General features: G+C 33.0%; 1 protein-coding gene across 8 annotated transcripts in view; it reads left to right on the top strand.

Annotated features, from left to right (window-relative positions):
• The window catches only part of LOC123542075 (atrial natriuretic peptide receptor 1-like), an 802,781-nt gene that overhangs the window by 513,964 nt on the left and 270,094 nt on the right, over positions 1-18,723 (top strand). Inside the window, exons 1-2 of one of the 8 annotated variants that reach the window (XM_053531574.1) lie at positions 8,916-9,196; positions 9,853-11,255. The exons of the other annotated variants lie outside the window; for them this stretch is intronic. Of the exons in view, the coding sequence (XP_053387549.1) occupies positions 10,523-11,255 (733 nt within the window). The 5' untranslated portion in view covers positions 8,916-9,196; positions 9,853-10,522. Of the gene's footprint in view, positions 1-8,915; positions 9,197-9,852; positions 11,256-18,723 lie in introns of those variants that run through there. 8 annotated transcript variants of the gene reach the window in all.

Genomic DNA, 18,723 nt, shown 5'->3' with positions numbered 1-18,723 from the left:
CGAAATAACGATATCACAAACGATGATAAACTATTAGATCGTAAATTACAAATTCACATTGTCACGCCTTTAATTATGATATAATAATAGTACTGTTTGGTTTTTTTCATTACACACATCGCCATAGATATGACATACACACCGGGAATCTACATCTGACACTAGTGAATATACTCAATATATTTGTATGTAACATATATAACCCATATTAATACTGATATAAACTGTTAGCACTGTAATACCCAAACTGTATTTCCTGGCTGTTCTGTTTACGCTGTTTTAAGCTTTTTATACCGTGCCATGTGAACCACATAGTGCGTTTGCCTAGATGGATCATAAGCATATTGCAATTAGAGAAACTGTTAGCGGATGCGCAGGCTGGTCTGGATCCATACTGGTCGCAAACCCACTTCATATGTTGTTTGTTTTCTCATGGCGCACCTCATATAATCAATTTCAATGACATTTTAAATGTATCTTATAAAATTTAATATTATGGATAAGTTTGTTATTTCTATTTTTTCTTGCTGATCGATGATGTAAATATCTTTTTTTTATTTAATATTCTAATTTTTACAAAAAAAAAACGTAATAAAATCATTATAAAATTGTGACATAACTTTACCGCAATTCAACATATATAACTGCAACTGAATGTAAGAATTTCCACAGACTGATTGGCACATCCCAAAACTTCACATAAAACTATATTGAATGTAAAACAGATACCAATACCACATCTTTAGTGTTAAACTCTGACACATCTCCATTCAACTTTAACTGAAACGTTGAATATATATCGTAACCTACAGTTACATTTGGCTTTCAGACAAACTAAAACGTTTTGGAATGAAATAAAGCTTCAGTTAAATTGCGAATTACTCTTAAAACCACATGTTGAGAGCTTTAGAGAGATTAATGAGGTGAAATTACTAAAGACTTATATTCACTCAAAATCTGTCAGCACCGACCGAAATTAGAATCTACGCATCTTGTGTACCCATTTGTAACCGGTATATTGTGTAAAATGTTTCAAAATTACATGTTTTTAAATGCTAAAAGAATAATCTTTATTAAGCCCCTCAACTGGTATTGGAACCGTCTTTATTTTTACGATATAAGTTAGATAATATGATATCTAGATGTACTGCTGCTTTGAAATACACTGGCAAATGAAGAATATGCTGTGTATCCTTTCAAATGTCAGCGCTAATTTGCTAGCTGGTTCGGTCTAAGAAACATGACGTTATGGTGTAGTAGAATTTTTCTTTCTCAATAGAAGGGACTGATATAAATTCGTTTTCTTGAAGTGCTCTTGATCTTAAACAATTTGTCAAGACTTTGCAATTAGTTTGTAAGTAGTTCCGCTGTAAATTATGTTTTCGTATACGGAAAGCATCTATAGACTGAAAGCTATGAAAACTTCGAATTTTAATACCGCATTTTCGTTTTAATGGGTACTATAATTGATTGCATTCCAGAGAAAATTACTTTTTTTTTCATTTGAGTATCTTTATGATAGAACTGCAATTACAAAAATACCTTTAAAATTGAAAGCTTTTGGATATCAGGCCGTAGGAAATAGATATAGGCATTTATAGCTCTGTTTTGAATTGCTTTAACCAAGTGTTTGCTTCTCAGGAAAGTGGTACATATGACTACGAAATAATTTTGATTTGTTATTTCAAGATAATAATCGCTTTTGAAAATGCCATAGAGCGATAATTTCTAAGTATCATTTATTCTAGAATCAGTTGAATTCCCAAGGAAGTAAAAGAGAAATATTTTTCATGATCCACGATCATTATGGGAAAGACTTTGTTAAATATAGAAAGAGTTATTTCACGTTCTAGCTGACCCGGAATAAAACAAAATTGTTCATAAAATTTAATTTTCCTAAATATTCTGTTAACATCTGACAATGAACAATATTTCAAAAGCTTTATCTATTCGATTTCAGTCATATTTAATGTGCGCATGATAAAACGAAATATTGCATAAACTGTTTTTATCTTAATGGTTTTCTTACATATGGATGGAGTACAAATATTTATCATTTAATCATAATAAATTGATAATAAAATTCCTGTTAAACCATTAAAAAGCGATAATTCGTAAAAAATTGATAACTGAAATAATATGCCGGCATTCCGTAGACAGAGTCGCACATCCTGTTAGTTCGTATCAAAATGAAATGTCTGTGTATCAATGTCAAATGTATTACGAGTAAAATAAACAGACAAGTAACGTCTAATAACGCTCGGCGTTCAGACTTGAAAAAACGTTCAAAAATGAAATAAAGTTTAGTCACTGAAAACCACATGTTGGGTGATTTAGAAAATTTAATGGAATAGAATTATTGAAGGGGCTATAAGTTGGCCAATATTAATTGAAATAAACGAAATTTAGCATCAAATCACAATAAAAACAAGCCCATTGCGCATATTTACTAATATTCAGTATTATATCGTATAGTCTGCTGTATGAAATTGGTGAAGATGACAATTTACTGCATATTGCACTGACAGCGTCCTTATGCCAGTAATTCATTTAGCTAAATCTAAATTACCTCTTTTTGTAGACTCACCGCTCAGTGTGTTTTATTATTATGCATTCCTTTATATTTTGACTGTAACGTTATCAATTTTGATGCTTGTATCATGACGCTTGGAGCTATCGAGTAACAATATATTTTTAAATTAAAATCAGTTTCAGCCTTTCAGAAATAAATTGTTTTTAGGGAATGTACTTTGATCTAAAGACGTTTTAAGATTTTATAATCATTTTTGTAAGACGTACACATTTTATGTTCATACATAAAACTCTCAATATGTTGAAAGCAATTAAAACAGTTTACTGCGGTACATTTGTATATGAATTTTATTACAAGTTAAGTTTTTATGTTGAAGTCTTGAACTTTTATGACAGAACTGTTTTATCAGACTCTTTTGAAAACTCAAAATATTTCATAATACTGGTGTTTGAATATTTTTATTGCTACATATAGACTGTATCTCGGAGCTACTAGCACTGTTTAGTAAGGCCTAAAAAAATTCTTTGTTTCCGGTAACATGCTAAAAATATTAGGGTAGGTAAGTCGGAAACATTTTTGGGGGTGGGGGGGGGGATTTTTTTATTAAGGGAGACTTTAGGAAATTATTTTTTGTCAAAAAATGAATACAAATAAGGGGGTTATGCCTTTAGAAGCATCAGTAAATTGATTTCTAACATGACTGACCATGTTTAAAGCGTAAAAAGTGTAGTTTTGCAACTTTTTGTCAAAATGTTGAAAAAATAATTCTCCAAGGCCATAAAAACATTTAGATCGGGCCAAAATTTAGGGTAGGTCGGGATACCGGAAACAAACATTTTTACGCCTAAATTGTTTTAGTAAAGGTCTAATGGATCTATACTCTATACATAGCGTAATGCAATACTGTGCATGGAAGGGCGGATGGGCCCTTATTTAACTTAAATAAAAGAACAAGAACAAAGAGTTTAAAAAAGATATATCTATGAAATTTCTATATCCTCATCTATCTGGGACTGGCTTTAAGAACATTTAAGATATTACTGATGATTTCACTAAATGACATTCATGCTTTGTGAAAAGGAAGCTGTTAGTGTTCTAAAGGATGGGATATTTGAAAGTTCTATAGATTTGGATAAATTTAACCCTAACCCTGCTAAATTTCCAAAATCCATCATTCATTTCTGGCAATACCATTTATCATTTAAAAGGAGTTTCACTTAAGCTACTGACTGAATAGCGAACAGTACAGACCACGATCGGACTGCACAGGTGCGCAGGCTGATCTTGGTCTACACCGGCCTCAAAGGCAGAATCACTTGCCACCAGCAGGCTAAGGGTTATCACACTTAGTGCCGTAATGAAATTAAAAAAGAGAACAATGATTTTGCTCTTACAGTGCATCGTCATATATTGTACACCCCCGCATCACACACAGACTAGAACATAACAGAACAGGACATGGTCATTATTACACCGATGAAGATATACCGTTTGAGGTAAAATATTATACATGTACATAATAACATGAAACTTTCGGAATAGATCAGACAAAATAATTGCACAGCAGTAAATCAAAGGTAGATAAACTGTTTCTTGAATATAACATTGAATATTACAGAAAAAAAGACATACATAATGATTATACGTAAGTTTTAGTGGGAAAACAGTACAAATGATAGTAATGTCTGCGATACTGTGATAGCGACAGATAGTCAATCCTAATTGTGTCAAGTTATAAGCACAGATAAATAAATCCAAGCAGTGGTTTCAGGATCATTAAGTATTTTCAAAAGTACTTTTCTGTCTTGTATGCACTAACAATTAGTAAGGACATTGTCATAATGATTTGTTAAATTATCTCATCGCTTTTTTTCTGTCTGGCGCGTTGTCTTTTATCTTTCTCACTTTAATGATATATTTGTGATTGCTTTTATAAATTAAAGAAATACGACAGACAGTGCCAATATATATAATTAACCAAAGTGTCTTTGTAAACAGATACCGCGACAGAATACCTCTATTATACAAAATTAACTTGTAAGCGTCACACAAAAACGAAATTAACTATTTCATCAGTTTCTATTCAAAATGTGGATTGGTCTCGACTGTAGTCTAAATTTCGTCCCTATTTATCTGTATTTACTTTCCAAGAAACGTTTTCTTACATTAAGACAAAATGCAGACTGGTCCGAAAATTAAGACTCTGTACAAAGGAGATTACACGATTTCACATACCAAATGATGATATTACGCAATAAATTCGGGATCATGGCAAAGCACAGTAAATTTGCGTATGTTAAAATCACATGCACACTATGCTGAAATTTACAATTTTGCTGGTCAATAAGTCACATTTACACGTAGTTTTTACTCGCAATATTAGAATATTGACAAAATGGTAAGCCAGATGTTTAAAATTTAAATGCATCTTTAAAGGCCTTCACGAAATGTTTCCATTTGATAAAAAAATTGTTCCTAATATTTTAAAAATTGCCTTTAATGTATGGCGCTGAACAATCCGGATAATATAGCAGGAAAAAAATGGAGGAAATGCCTTAGTTTAATTGAGCAAAATCTAAATCAGTTTCACCATTAGCACGGATCTTAAGTAGAATGTCAGTAATGAATAGATATAAATATGTGCTTGGTATTTCCAGATTACATTGTGATTACTAAATAAAGTTCGCGAAAATATAAGTGTATATCTCATTATTTGATATGTGATAACTTTTGGACAAAACATATAGTATACGAAAATATAAGTGGAGCCAGATAACTGGAATATCCTCCCATCCACAGGAAACTGTTACCACATCGATAACATGTCTTTCTGAACAAAATCACTTGCTGTGTTTGCATCCAACAAATTAATACAATTTTGAAAGCTTCATTTAGCCAGATTGAATCATACACCAAACGAACTTCATAAAGCAAAACATTGAAGGAAACTGTTTCATTTTTACAAATCATTAAGTTCAAATGCTACCAATTTAAACACTATTACATGATGATAAATCTAAAACTCTAAAACCGTAAATGATATTTTTGCCGCAAACTATTTTAATGACAGAACATATGATTTCGGAAATTCCTTAGAATATTGGCACATCCTGAAAGTTCGCATTAAAGTAGCAGCAGTAAAAGAAATATTTTCCTTGTATTTACTATAATAAAACCGGACACATTTCTTTTCACTTGTTATTGCAAATAACAATTAAATGCCGCAACATACCGTAATTCAAGTTATTTTAACGTAATGAAACTTTCATGAATGAAGTATAAAAATGAGAACTAAATGTAAAGCCACACTGTGAGAGATTTAGTGAATGCTTTAGGGTAGAGCAACCGCAGGATCTTATTTTGACGCACTATTTCGCAGTCTGTACTTTAGCAATCGGTTCATAACCTGTTACAATTCACACCCCGATTGGAAAGCACAGCAAAACGGAATTTCGAGAAGAAGTTATAAACTAATCATTCAAATCCACTCGCAAAGTATTTTATTTGTGAATAGAATTATCAAATAAAAAATGTCCACATTTGACCCATTGTTATGATCTTAATTTATGTATGACATAATTAACATATTTATTACGTCATATTTTATGACGACACCGCCAATCATGTAATTAAGTTTTCGAAACGTCATTTTGTTACAGTTTGGTACAGAAGTTGTTCGTATAAAATGAAAAAGACGTAAAACCCACATGTTTTATAATCGTTATAGGGGTGAAATGTAACAGCCAATTATGTTTTATTGCGGAATCATATATACTTTTATAAAACAATAGCCACGGATTTCGTTAGAACAAAATGTAAATATTTTAGTTTTTTCTTGAAAAAGCGAATTATCTTTCGTACTGTGATAGCAACAGAAAATTTCCTTTAATTGTATCAAATTAGTGCCAACAACCGGAACGCATTAAAAGGAAATCAGTAAGAGACAGAAAAGGTATTACTGCAATTATCAAGTACTTTAAGAAAAAAAAACTTCCTTTGGAAATCTATCCATAGTTCATTAATTAATATATGATTATCTTTCGCGGATATAGTGTAACGTTTTCAAAGTATATTAACTTTGTTTGATTTTAAATCGACTATACACAAGTAGTAAGCAATGAAAATTGGATAAAATACTTATAAAACATATTTTAGTTATCCCTTTATAGTTGAACATGCGCACATTCCTATTGTAGATATACAACTTCCTTAAGAATTCTTTGTTGGGCGCATCTCCTCCTTTTTACTGATTCCTTGCTGATCTAGTTGCTTTGAGATATACCACAGACAGTAACCAATACATACAATTAGCAAGCATTTCTATGCAAACTGATACCGCGACAGAAAGCCTTTTATGTAAAATTAACTTATGAGCGTCACGAAAAAATAACATCTATCAATTGATCAGTTTCTATTCAAAAAGTTGATTGGTCTCTACTGTAGTTAAAGTCTGTCCCTGTTTTTCTATTTATCTATATTTACTTTCCGCGAAACATTTTCCTACATTAAGCCGATGTGCAGACTGGTCAAACAAATTAGGACTCTATGCAAATGGGATTGTCTTATTTCACAGGCGAAGATAAATTGTAATATTGTGCAATACAGGATTACAAGAAAATGCCACAAATTTACACACATAAATAACTTACATACTTTATACTGAACTTTCAAATAATACAAGTGGTTTGGAAGTCGAGTATATGAGTAGTTTTTTTTTTCGTAAATATTGGTGTAAGTTACGCATGACGTACGACGTTAAGGTAGTGGACCCGTAATGATATTCGGCAAGTTCCGTGCGATAACGAATTCTCCGTATGCGATTTCGGCATTCTCCGGTCATAACAGAAAATTATTTTTATAATAACCGGAGAATGCCGAAAACGCATACGGAGAATATGTAAACGGCCGAAAATTGCCGATCTTCTTTACGGGTCCACTACCTTAAAGTGCGATAAGGTTTTAAGAATTGAAACTTGGTATCACGAATTCCAAGGGATCGGGCGTTTTGCTTCGAGATATCCGAAATTCGACTTAAAGAGATATTTTGTGCATATGTTTTAGGAACGAACGAGATAAACGGAAGTTTGAGATAAGCGTGTTCGAGATATCGAGTTTCAACTGTATTTTGCCGAAACACAAAATGTTCTTTGAAACTGCAAAGACTTAGTCTATTTAACATTCAAAGAAATTTTTAACTTACGAATTACCAATAACTAGAAACCGTTTGTGTATTTAGCCTCAAATATATTTTGTAAAACAAGAACATGCATGTACAAAATATCTCAAGCATGTTCCTTTCAAAGTTTTTAAAAATGTCATTAAGGCTAAACGAACAAAAACGTCGCTGAATTTCGTTTCAGTGTGACATTTCTATGCAAATTAATTGCGTTCAACAAAATTGTCTTACGCTTTCTTTGTATCGAACATAAAAATTCGAATACCTTTAATTTAACGGCACTTTAAAACGCAGTTTCGACATGACTCTTTTAAACTTTTCGGAAGCAATTTCAGAGAAGTGCTAATGGGTCTCTGGAGAAAGGATAGCGAAATGTTTTTTTTTCTTGTTTTTTTTTTAGGAATTCATCGTTCTCTTCAATACTTTGTAACCTGTCAGGAAATTATATATCTATGACCTTGAACTGCTGCGAAATTTTGCAATACAACATTATTCTTAGCTAATAATTGGATACTGTGATTGAAGCTAGATATGTTTTAGATTTTATCAATTGCATGGACTTTTTAAACAATGTGATCACTTGCTTAAATATTTTTTTATACGTAATATATTTTGTGAGATGGACTTAATCACGAAATAGTACCAAACATTTCAAAAATGTATTTTAATTGATAAAAATAGTAATGCACGTATAATTTTTCCCATTTCTTTTAATTTTTTTTTCCCTCTTTTTTTCGTTTTCTTGTTGGTAGTGCTATCTTAAATGTAAAATGACAGATAAGGCATTATGAACGTTTTGGTCCGTGTCATTTAAAATAAAAGCTGACCTGTTATAGAATAGACCGCACATAGAGTTTAGGCACGTTTTAGACGAAATGACAGCCATTTAGACACGGTTTTTCACAAAAAGAACGTCCAACTAAATGACATTTACTGTGCGGCATTTTCACTAAGTGGTGAATAAAAGAGATAATGGCTTTCCCTGCGACCGATAATAAACGAATTACACAGTGAATTGTAAACGGGAAATCATACATTCTTTTCTATCTCGTTGGCGAGATTTCCATTGCGTTTCCTAGTTTGGAAATGTGTGAGTACATAAATGACATTTTATTGTGCGTGTTTTGCAGCTTATATATTAAGATGAAATGATTACTTAAGTACTACAGGAAACATATAAGTGCTACATGCAGAATTCTACTTCATTGTAGGTTGATAAACTTTTGTGTTAAGTTCATTTTTGTCAAGCTGAGATACTTCCACTGAGGGAAATGGCATTTGGATAACTGTTTAAATTCAAATTAAAGCTGTATATTTGATTTTGGATACAAATTGTGATATTAATTATGTACGTGTATAAACGATTCAATGCAATGTGTCCAATCCATAACACATGTTCTTGAGGTTTGAAGAGAGTCAATGAGAGTCAACACACGTGTGCATAATTTGTTTTCAATACACGACACATGCCGACGAAGTTTGATTGGGTATATAAGTGGAATAATTTCATACCTATGTTAATGTAGTTCTGCGCATTTGATCGTGTCGGCTTAACGATATTTATCCGGAAAACTTGCCCGTCATTATACGGGTAGCATAAATGTTGCCGAAAGTTTATAGTAATCCTTGTACGAAGTGTTAAACAACCGGCACTACTTTCTGTCTAAAGGGTCATTGTGCGATAGATAGGTTCTACTGCACAATTATTAAACATTTTGACATAATATAAGCTGTAGTGTAAGGACTCCAGCTGTTGTTTTGGAAAATTTTGATTAAAAAAAAGCACACGCACCTTTATATTTATTCGGGTAATATGATTAGCAATAGATAAATCTACACCTATAAAACATTTCATTAAAATCTACATTGTGGGGATTTATCTATGCGCGAAAAATGTTATTATAAGTCTGCTATTCCTGAGTAAGCCCGTTGAAAAAAATGACTGGAAGATCAACGTTTTCAAATCGATCTAACAAAAAAAAAAACAACATAAGCACCCGACCTAATCATTCTTTTACTGGTTGAATTTCCTTCGGATGTAATGATGCCATGAAAAAATGGTTTAATAAAGCTATACATTGTACAGGAAAATGCGTTTCAAACGTGCAGAACTACCTTAATCGGCAACATTATTCGGTTGCAGCACTATATCGTTATACGTTATATTTACTATTTACGCAATGAAGCCCGTTGGATCTTTGCTTAATTGGATGGAATGCTCAGAGACAACTTAGAGTTTAATTTTTATAGATATTTCATTGCTCATTCAAATCTAAATTGCTGAATGGCAATATTTGCGTTGGAAGTGGCGAATGTTTTATTCAGAGGGATCGAACTATCAATTTATTAATAGTGATAAAGATGGAAAAGAACATTTTGACACGATGAATTTGATGTCAGTGTTATAATATGGGAAAACGGATGAATGCGACATATGTCTTTCTTTGACAGCGTATTGTATGACTGTGTATGATACTGCTACAAACACTGAACAGTATATCAAAAATATGAAACAGCGTGGAATAATTCACTTCGCTCTGTGTGTTTACCGTGATCAATTTGTAATAATGAAAAACATTTTAACGTGATGTTATTTTCAGATGGTGCTATTTTACCTTTCTTGTTTCTATAATGTTTAAGTGTCCTGAAAAAAAGAAACAAGTGATTATGTAAAGTGATGCATTACTATGGAAGACAAACTACGTATCTCGAGTTTCTGTATTTAGACGGCGTTTTACTTTGCCGTGACGTTTAACAAAATCTATGGAAACGTTCTCAACCAATTTGTCAAACTGTTGAAATAAACATACAAAATGAATTGTGATATATCTAGTACTGTATATTTGGGACTGTTTTTTCAGCTTCTTTTGCATGTTGGAAATGCTAGCAGCACAAATAAGACTGTCACACATATCAAAATAGCTACAATAGTATCTGACAATGATAACTATCTATTTTCAATCAGCCATGTTCGACCTTCGATTGAATACGCAATCGAGCAAGTTCACAATTTAAATATCTTACCCAACTGGATAAAACTTGATGTTAACTACAGCGATTCTCACTGCAATGCTAAAGACGCACCCGTGGCAGCTTTTTCATACTACATGCAAAGGTCCGTAGACATGTATCTTGGCCCGGTTTGCGACTACTCTTTAGCCCCAATAGCTAGGTATGCCCCATTTTGGAATCTTCCTGTAATAAGTCCAGGCGGATTTGCACACGATTTTGGATTTCCTAAAACAGACTCAACTCTTAGCGAAGGCTTTTTAACATTGACACGTGTTGGTATGACATTCAACTCAATGGCTTGGAGTATACTAAATACCATAAAATATTTTGGCTGGAATAAAATGAAGTTAATATACAATGGTGATGGGCATAGTGAGGTGTCGCCACGGTTTTGCTATCTAGCAGGAAGTGCATTAATATACTACATAAAAGCATTTAGCGCGTACGAAACATTGGAGCACGACTTTTTCTTGTATACCGACTCGACTGATTCGGAACGGATGTTAAAGGATAAAGTCGGAATAGACTACTCCGGTAAGTGGATTATACCTTGTGTTTTATTCAAAATGACAAAGCAAGACCGTGTTCAAATTTGTTCATTTTCAAATACCTTTGTTGCGAGAAACATTTTTGCATTAAACTCATTTCCTTGTAGACTTACGAAACCCTTGAAGCTACAATTGTCTAATTTGCATTTATTTGTAAAGTTTCGGGGACTTGGAAATTATATTTGACTGTTTAGAATTACAGACATGCTAGGGTTGGATTTTATTCTAAATGCCTCAGGCATATGTGATTTTAAAGATTTTTTTATGATTGTAAATTAGAATTTTCTTCAAGATTTCCAGACGGTTGTTAAATTGAATTTTCATCTAGACTATCAAGACGTTGTAAATTAGGATTGGCAATTTGAGAAAAATACGTTTAGTTGCAATTCGAGATATACCGGTGTATCGTTTAATTTATCAAAATATTTAATATCATTTTCTAAAACAATGATAATACAACGCTGCTTTTACAATACACATTCTTGTTTGTTTCTTCTCATTATTTTTGACACATGTCCCTGCTAGTTATATTCGATTTTTATTTTCCTATTATCAGACCCAGATATTTCATTTTCTCCGTTATGGAAAACAGTATTCTTTCGGTTTTCTTCCACTTCGCCTGCGAGCTTTTGTCATTAAAGTTTATTTCTAAAGGGATACAAGTAAAATTGATTCAAATATAATGACTACATCACGGATCTATTTCTTAAAAGGAACCGGAGTGGCCCTTTCAAAAATGATATTTAAGGTACCGGAGTGGCCCTTTCAAAAAATTTATTTAAGGAACCAGAGTGGCCCTTTCAAAATGTTATTTAAGGTACCGGAGTGGCCCTTTCAAAAATGTTATTTAAGGCACCCGAGTGGCCCTTTCAAAAATGTTATTTAAGGTACCCGAGTGGCCCTTTCAAAAATGTTATTTATACGCCTTTGCTTGATTATGTCCCCCATTTGCCTCACGTTTGAATATATTCATTTTGCTCATTCTTTTGAAGATATTCTTTATAATCATTTTCTTTTTTACAATGAATGAATCAAACAGCAGTGTTTCCAACAGTCATGAATAGAAAATATAACACAATTTTTAAAAAATGTTTAGAGCGTTTAATTAGATTTTGCCCCGTGCAAACCGTACGCGTGCATTAAAATCCCATAATTTTTATATTATTATTACATCATACCACATTCATATAGCTTTCTGTTCATGCACATGTACACGTTCAAAAGTGCTTTACAGAATAAATTGCACACAATACAAACAAATACGCATACGACAAAAATGCATTCCACATTAACAAAAATCATGACTGTAAAACATATAGATAAAACAAGACAAACATACATACGTATTTAAAAGTATTTAAGTGACCCTATGATAAAATACTGTTCTACGCTGTTTTATGTATCGGTCAGTTAACGAAATGTTGTATAAAGAAGTGGGTTTTTAGCAGGCTTTTGAAAGCAGCTAGCGTGTGAGCTTCCCTGATCTTGACGGGGATGGAGTTCCAAAACTTGTAACATTGTAAACTTATCTGGTATACAGTTTATATAGTTACACTTTTCAGCATGAATGCACATTTAAAGGATAACCTGTATTGTAGACACATTGGACTGAGTGATTTCATATAAAGATGCATATAACTGCTATATGATATTCTCTCGATTCCAGCAATTATCTCTCCTGTTTTAGGGTTTTGTTAATGAAACGGCCAGGCGTTGTATGATGTTAGAATCTAATTGAAATAATAATTATAAGAGTACCTACACATAAGATGTTACATACTTCTTAATAATACTTAAGATAGGAAATAAAACGTAACATTAAATTAAGTTTATGTCATTTGCTATCTATCACACAAAATAAACTTTTCCGTTTGGTACTCATAAAACTAGGAAATATGAATAACAATTTCATGTCTATAAATTGCTTTGAGACAAAACTTAATAGGTTTTCAATTGTGGTAACAGAAACACTGCTATAAAAAAGCTTCTTTATTATTTGGCTTAGACATTAATATGTCTCTGACAGACTTACATAAATAGACATGTAACGTTTTATCATCACATAATTTTCATTGGGTTATACTTCTAGACCGATCTAAAAGCTTTAGAGACGGGGAACAGAAATAAATAACTTTAAAATGAAGATGTGTCTGATTGAACATTTTCTCTGGTCGTTCCGACTACTTTTGAGATAAGTAAAACCTGCACGATATGATTTGAGCATTATAGTGTGATTGTTTAGAAATACCTATAATATAAACATGTTTAGTTTGCCAAAGGTCAAGGACGTCAAAAAATAATTATCCATCGACTTAACTAACCTAGATTTAAGTTATGATCTTGCTAAATCTGTTATATTTTTAAACTTTAGGATAAAAACATTTTTCAGATGATTTCAGCCCAATGACATCTTTCCATCATATTCGTAACTCTACTGGAAACAGAATGATATTTCTAATTTCTGCTAATATTCTGCCGTCATGTAGAATAAGCTCTTTGAACATTTATAATTACTGACACTATCTACTTGATGGTAGACCGTTGGGAGACTTTATTCGTTTTAGGTATAAGATTTATGATAGACAAGTCTATATTATATTATTGAGAGGTGTTGCACATTTTATTACCCCGCCCCCACCTCATGAACAGACTCGATCAAACCGAGTCTCCTATTTTTCTTCTTGGTTGCATTCTTTGCTTCTAAAAGATCTTTTTAAAGTATTTATTTACAAAGTTGTGGCATGAAATCTATATTCTCTTCTGTTATATACATTGGAATACTCAAGAACTTCAGCAGTTTTCACAACCACTTTTTAACTCCTAAAAATTACAGCTTTTTATTACTCGTATAATGCAACTGACGTTACGTGACGACATAATTTCAGTTATTGTATAAAAAGCCATATATATTTTACCTCAAAGAAGTCTCATTATTTTCTTTTAATTGGAAGTCAAGCCAATTTTATGTATTGTTATAAATTATCTCATTTTCAGTTTTTCCCGTCCACAATGGTATAATTAATACTGTAGCAAGAACATGTTAGAGATGTTTCAAACGACAAATGGCATTCTTGAAAGTAAACTGTAAAAAAAATCAAATGTTTATAGATTGGTCATTCCTTGGGTCTACAGTGAACAATAGGGATTGTCTTAGGTTGGCAACGTTATGACTCTTGTATTATAGTAGCGATAAGTCATCTATCAAGATGTCAAATAGAGTTCATAAAGTCAAAGTTGGTTATTATGCAAATACTTTATATACATTGTAATGCGTAGAGATAAAACTTGTGTCTGTTCTACGATTACGTGTACAATGAAATTGTGTTTCTAAATTGATAACATTGTTGCTGTAGCCTTCACTTGCCTGACGTTGCTTTTTAAGAGTCTAAGATAATGAACTTGATTTTATTTTCAGAAATGCAGTAAGCATTAGTGACCGAATGCATATATTTTGAAATTTAAATTAAAATCCTTCGTGGCAAATTAAATCGGTTCAAAGCTAAGTTATCAAGGGCGATTTGTTTACAATAATATTATCTTGCAGACACATCTATTTTGCATGTCATGAACACAGCTTTCCAAAAAGCAAAACCCTATAGCAGCGGACATCACGTTGGAAAAGGGGGGGGGGGGGTGGAATGCACCAATAAGAATCTTAAATCGGTTTGATTAGATGCGCGCAAACTCTCACTTTTCAAATAAATCTCTTACATTACTATGCCGGTAGATCTGGCAGGAAAAATAATCATTAGACAGAGAAAACTGAATAAATCAAAATGTCTAAAACTAACGGAAATTTAAATATGCTTAAAGGACAGAAATTTTCGCTAAGTATACCAGAAACCGCTATTGCTCAATAAGGAATTAACTGCTAGGAAATAAACTAAAAGATCAGAAGTTGGTGCATATGTAAACAGTTACATTCAGAAGGACGGAAAATTTCTCTAAGCATACTAAAAGCCGCTATTGCTTTAATCTTTAAACTCAATATCAAATAAAATGCTAGCAAATAGACTAAAAGATCAGAGTCGGCGCATATGTATACAGTTGCATTCTATGCCTATGGGATTCTATAATGTGAACAGTTACTGTATTTCCTAGCAATGTCATCAAGGAGAACTAACACCATATAATGAGGCAGACACATATGTTATATGTCTGCAAGATAATAAATTGTCTAAATCACCTAGAATCATCGAAGTGCTATTATTCTCCGCGTATCATTTTAATGACGATCTCTGCGATAACATTGCCCTATGGGAGTAACATGAATCAAGGTTTGATAGCGTTAAAGAGCATATAATATTTGCACTGTTGACAGTAATGCAGACATTACGAATTGCTGTTCTCGGGGATTTGATACTGCGAAGGTTGTTAAAAAAATATGTAGACATATTTCATAACTTTTCAAAGTATTGGATGCAGATTTATTTATTCATATCAAATATGAAAATAATGTATCTGCTACACATGTACCATATCAGAAGCTGTTTAGCACTGTTCTTTTTTCATCGTTAAGATTAGGTATTTCGCCCAATGTATTCCGCACAATGCCGTACATGTAAGAGACTTCATGGCATTAGATTTATTTTAAAGAATTGATTTAATCAATTTGTTTTCAAGTGTTATAAGAATATGCTACAAAAGTTGTCTCATAGTAAAAAAAAAACATATTGAAAAAACATCAGTTTCAAAATTCATCAAAAAATTAACATCTGCTTATATAAAAGTACATGTAACTGATGAATGCAAATGTAAGACTTTTCTGAAATTGTTTTTTCTTAAAACCAAAGCAATAAGATATTAACTGGTGTTTTACATCTTGTCAAGTTATGAACGGTAAAGGTGGCTGCAGTCTTTAACCACGATTGTTCCTGTCCGACTTTAGTCCTATTATTTTTTTTAGATATTCGTTGTGCTTTCTTTTCTATCAAATGTACGGCTTTTGTCATTAAAATAGATAAGCAAAAACGATTTGATTTATCACTATTGCACACGAGTATCTTTAATATTGAAAGTTTGATCCGTCTATGGTATATACCAAATAAAAATTGAAGATGTGCAGAATAATGGGGTGCGAGTACTAGTTATATATAATGCGGACATACGAAATAGAATAATATGTTATGGAACACCCTGTATATGCTTCTATATAATACATTTGCCTTTAAATGTTTGTTCTTATATAATGATCTCTAGCGTCTTCACAATGTGCGTTTGCATTGCATTTTACTAGAAATTTCGTCTCGTACTCCCAGTGTATTATGTCTCAGATAACAAGTTGCAGTCTTATCTTCAAAGCAACACACACAAGAACTTAAATTAGGTGTTATGGCTTCATGTTCTTCACTTTGATTTTCATATAATTTCGTTGAAAAGAATATTTTGCGCTATTCTTTACTCTAAAATCATTTTTATTTGTACGCTGTGAAACATTCAATACTACAAATGTCTAATTTGCATTCATTTATAAAGATACTGACGCCTGGGAATATGTATTTTATTATCCAGAAGTTTAGACGCTCCAGGCTTTGACTTTACCCTTAAAAGTCCCGGGCGAACGTAAAATTTTAGCAGTTCAGACGCTCGTAAATTAGGATTTTGTCCAAAGTCTCCAGATAGTTGTAAATATGAATTTTATTCGCGACTGTAATTACGTTGTGAATTTAGATTAACATATTTCAGTTAAACATTTTGCAGTTGTAATGCCAAATTGCTATGATATCCTTCCATTTGTCATATATTTAAGCCATTCTCTAAATTCACGCAATACAGCTTCTGCTTGTAAAACGTTGTAAAACGTTTTAAAACGCCTACAATTGCTTTTCCTGAAGCTCACAGCTCCCTCAACACAATAAAATGATCGAACTCTATATCAGCGCTTTTGAACGTTTATTTTATAGATGAAAAGAGCGCTATAAAAATCTGGTGAATAATAATATTAATATATTACCTGTTTCTTATATGTGAATAAGTTTTGTTGTATCCATTTTTCTATTTCATCAGTACAATGATTATTGTTATAAAGCAGTATCCATCTCTTAAATCAAGGAATAATGTACAGAAAAAAACGTGTTTTAATGTTATTAATACACGGAAAGAGGATATACGTCCGAGGAATTATTCTGGCGACGTATAACCGATTTTGAGTTTATTAATTTTGCTGGAACACGACCTTGCTATACATTATTTCAATTCTAATATGCCCTTAATTTTAAACAGTAGATAAAATATAGTAGCGCTCTTTCTTGGTCGCAACAAAAACATTGACGTCACCGCACATAAACGTGACGTCATTTTAGCGTAAGCGTGTTTTAACAGATAAAAGCATATTATTAGATTTTGAAATAAATCTCATACTCAATTGTAGTTATAATTAAAGCAGCCTTAAAATGCCGTGCCGTATGACAACTGTAAAAAGTCTCACCGTTTTTATGCCCCCGAAGGGAGGCATATAGTTTTTGAACCGTCTGTCGGTCTGTCGGTCTGTCAGTCTGTCGGTCTGTCCGCAATTTTCGTGTCCGGTCCATATCTTTGTCATCGATGGATGGATTTTCAAATAACTTGGCATGAATGTGTACCACAGTAAGACGACGTGCAGTGCGCAAGACCCAGGTCCGTAGCTCAAAGATCAAGGTCACACTTAGACGTTAAAGGATAGTGCATTGATGGGCGTGTCCGGTCCATATCTTTGTCGTCGATGGATGGATTTTCAAATAACTTGGCATGAATGTGTACCACAGTAAGACGACGTGCAGTGCGCAAGACCCAGGTCCGTAGCTCAAAGGTCAAGGTCACACTTAGACGTTAAAAGATAGTGCATTGATGGGAGTGTCCGGTCCATATCTTTGTCATCGATGGATGGATTTTCAAATAACTTGGCATGAATGTGTACCACAGTAAGACGACGTGCAGTGCGCAAGACCTAGGTCCGTAGCTCAAAGGTCAAGGTCACACTTAGACGTTCAAGGATAGTGCATTGATGGGCGTGTCCGGTCCATATCTTTGTCATCGATGGATGGATTTTCAAATAACTTGGCATGAATGTGTACCACAATAAGACGATGTGTCACACGCAAGACCCAGGTCCGTAGCTCAAAGGTCAAGGTCACACTTAGACGTTAAAGATCATTTTTCATGATAGTGCATTGATGGGCATGTCCGGTCCATATCTTTGTCATTCATGCATGGATTTTAAAATAACTATGCATGAATGTGTGACACAGTAAGACGATGTGTCGCGCGCAAGACCCAGCTCCGTAGGTCAAAGGTCCTAAACTCTAACATCGGCCATAACTATTCATTCAAAGTGCCATCGGGGGCATGTGTCATCCTACGGAGACAGCTCTTGTTTTGGACTTATTATTGTCCTTTATGATCATTCAGCTTATCTGTAAGGCAGATTGTAGCTCAAAACGGTACTAGGGGATGTGAGGATGTTGCGCATTTATATT

The sequence above is a fragment of the Mercenaria mercenaria genome, chromosome 19, assembly GCF_021730395.1.
Source record: "Mercenaria mercenaria strain notata chromosome 19, MADL_Memer_1, whole genome shotgun sequence".
NCBI classification, from domain to species: domain Eukaryota; kingdom Metazoa; phylum Mollusca; class Bivalvia; order Venerida; family Veneridae; genus Mercenaria; species Mercenaria mercenaria.
The sequence above is the reverse complement of the archived record's forward strand: the minus strand, read 5'-3'. Positions and strand labels throughout refer to the sequence as shown.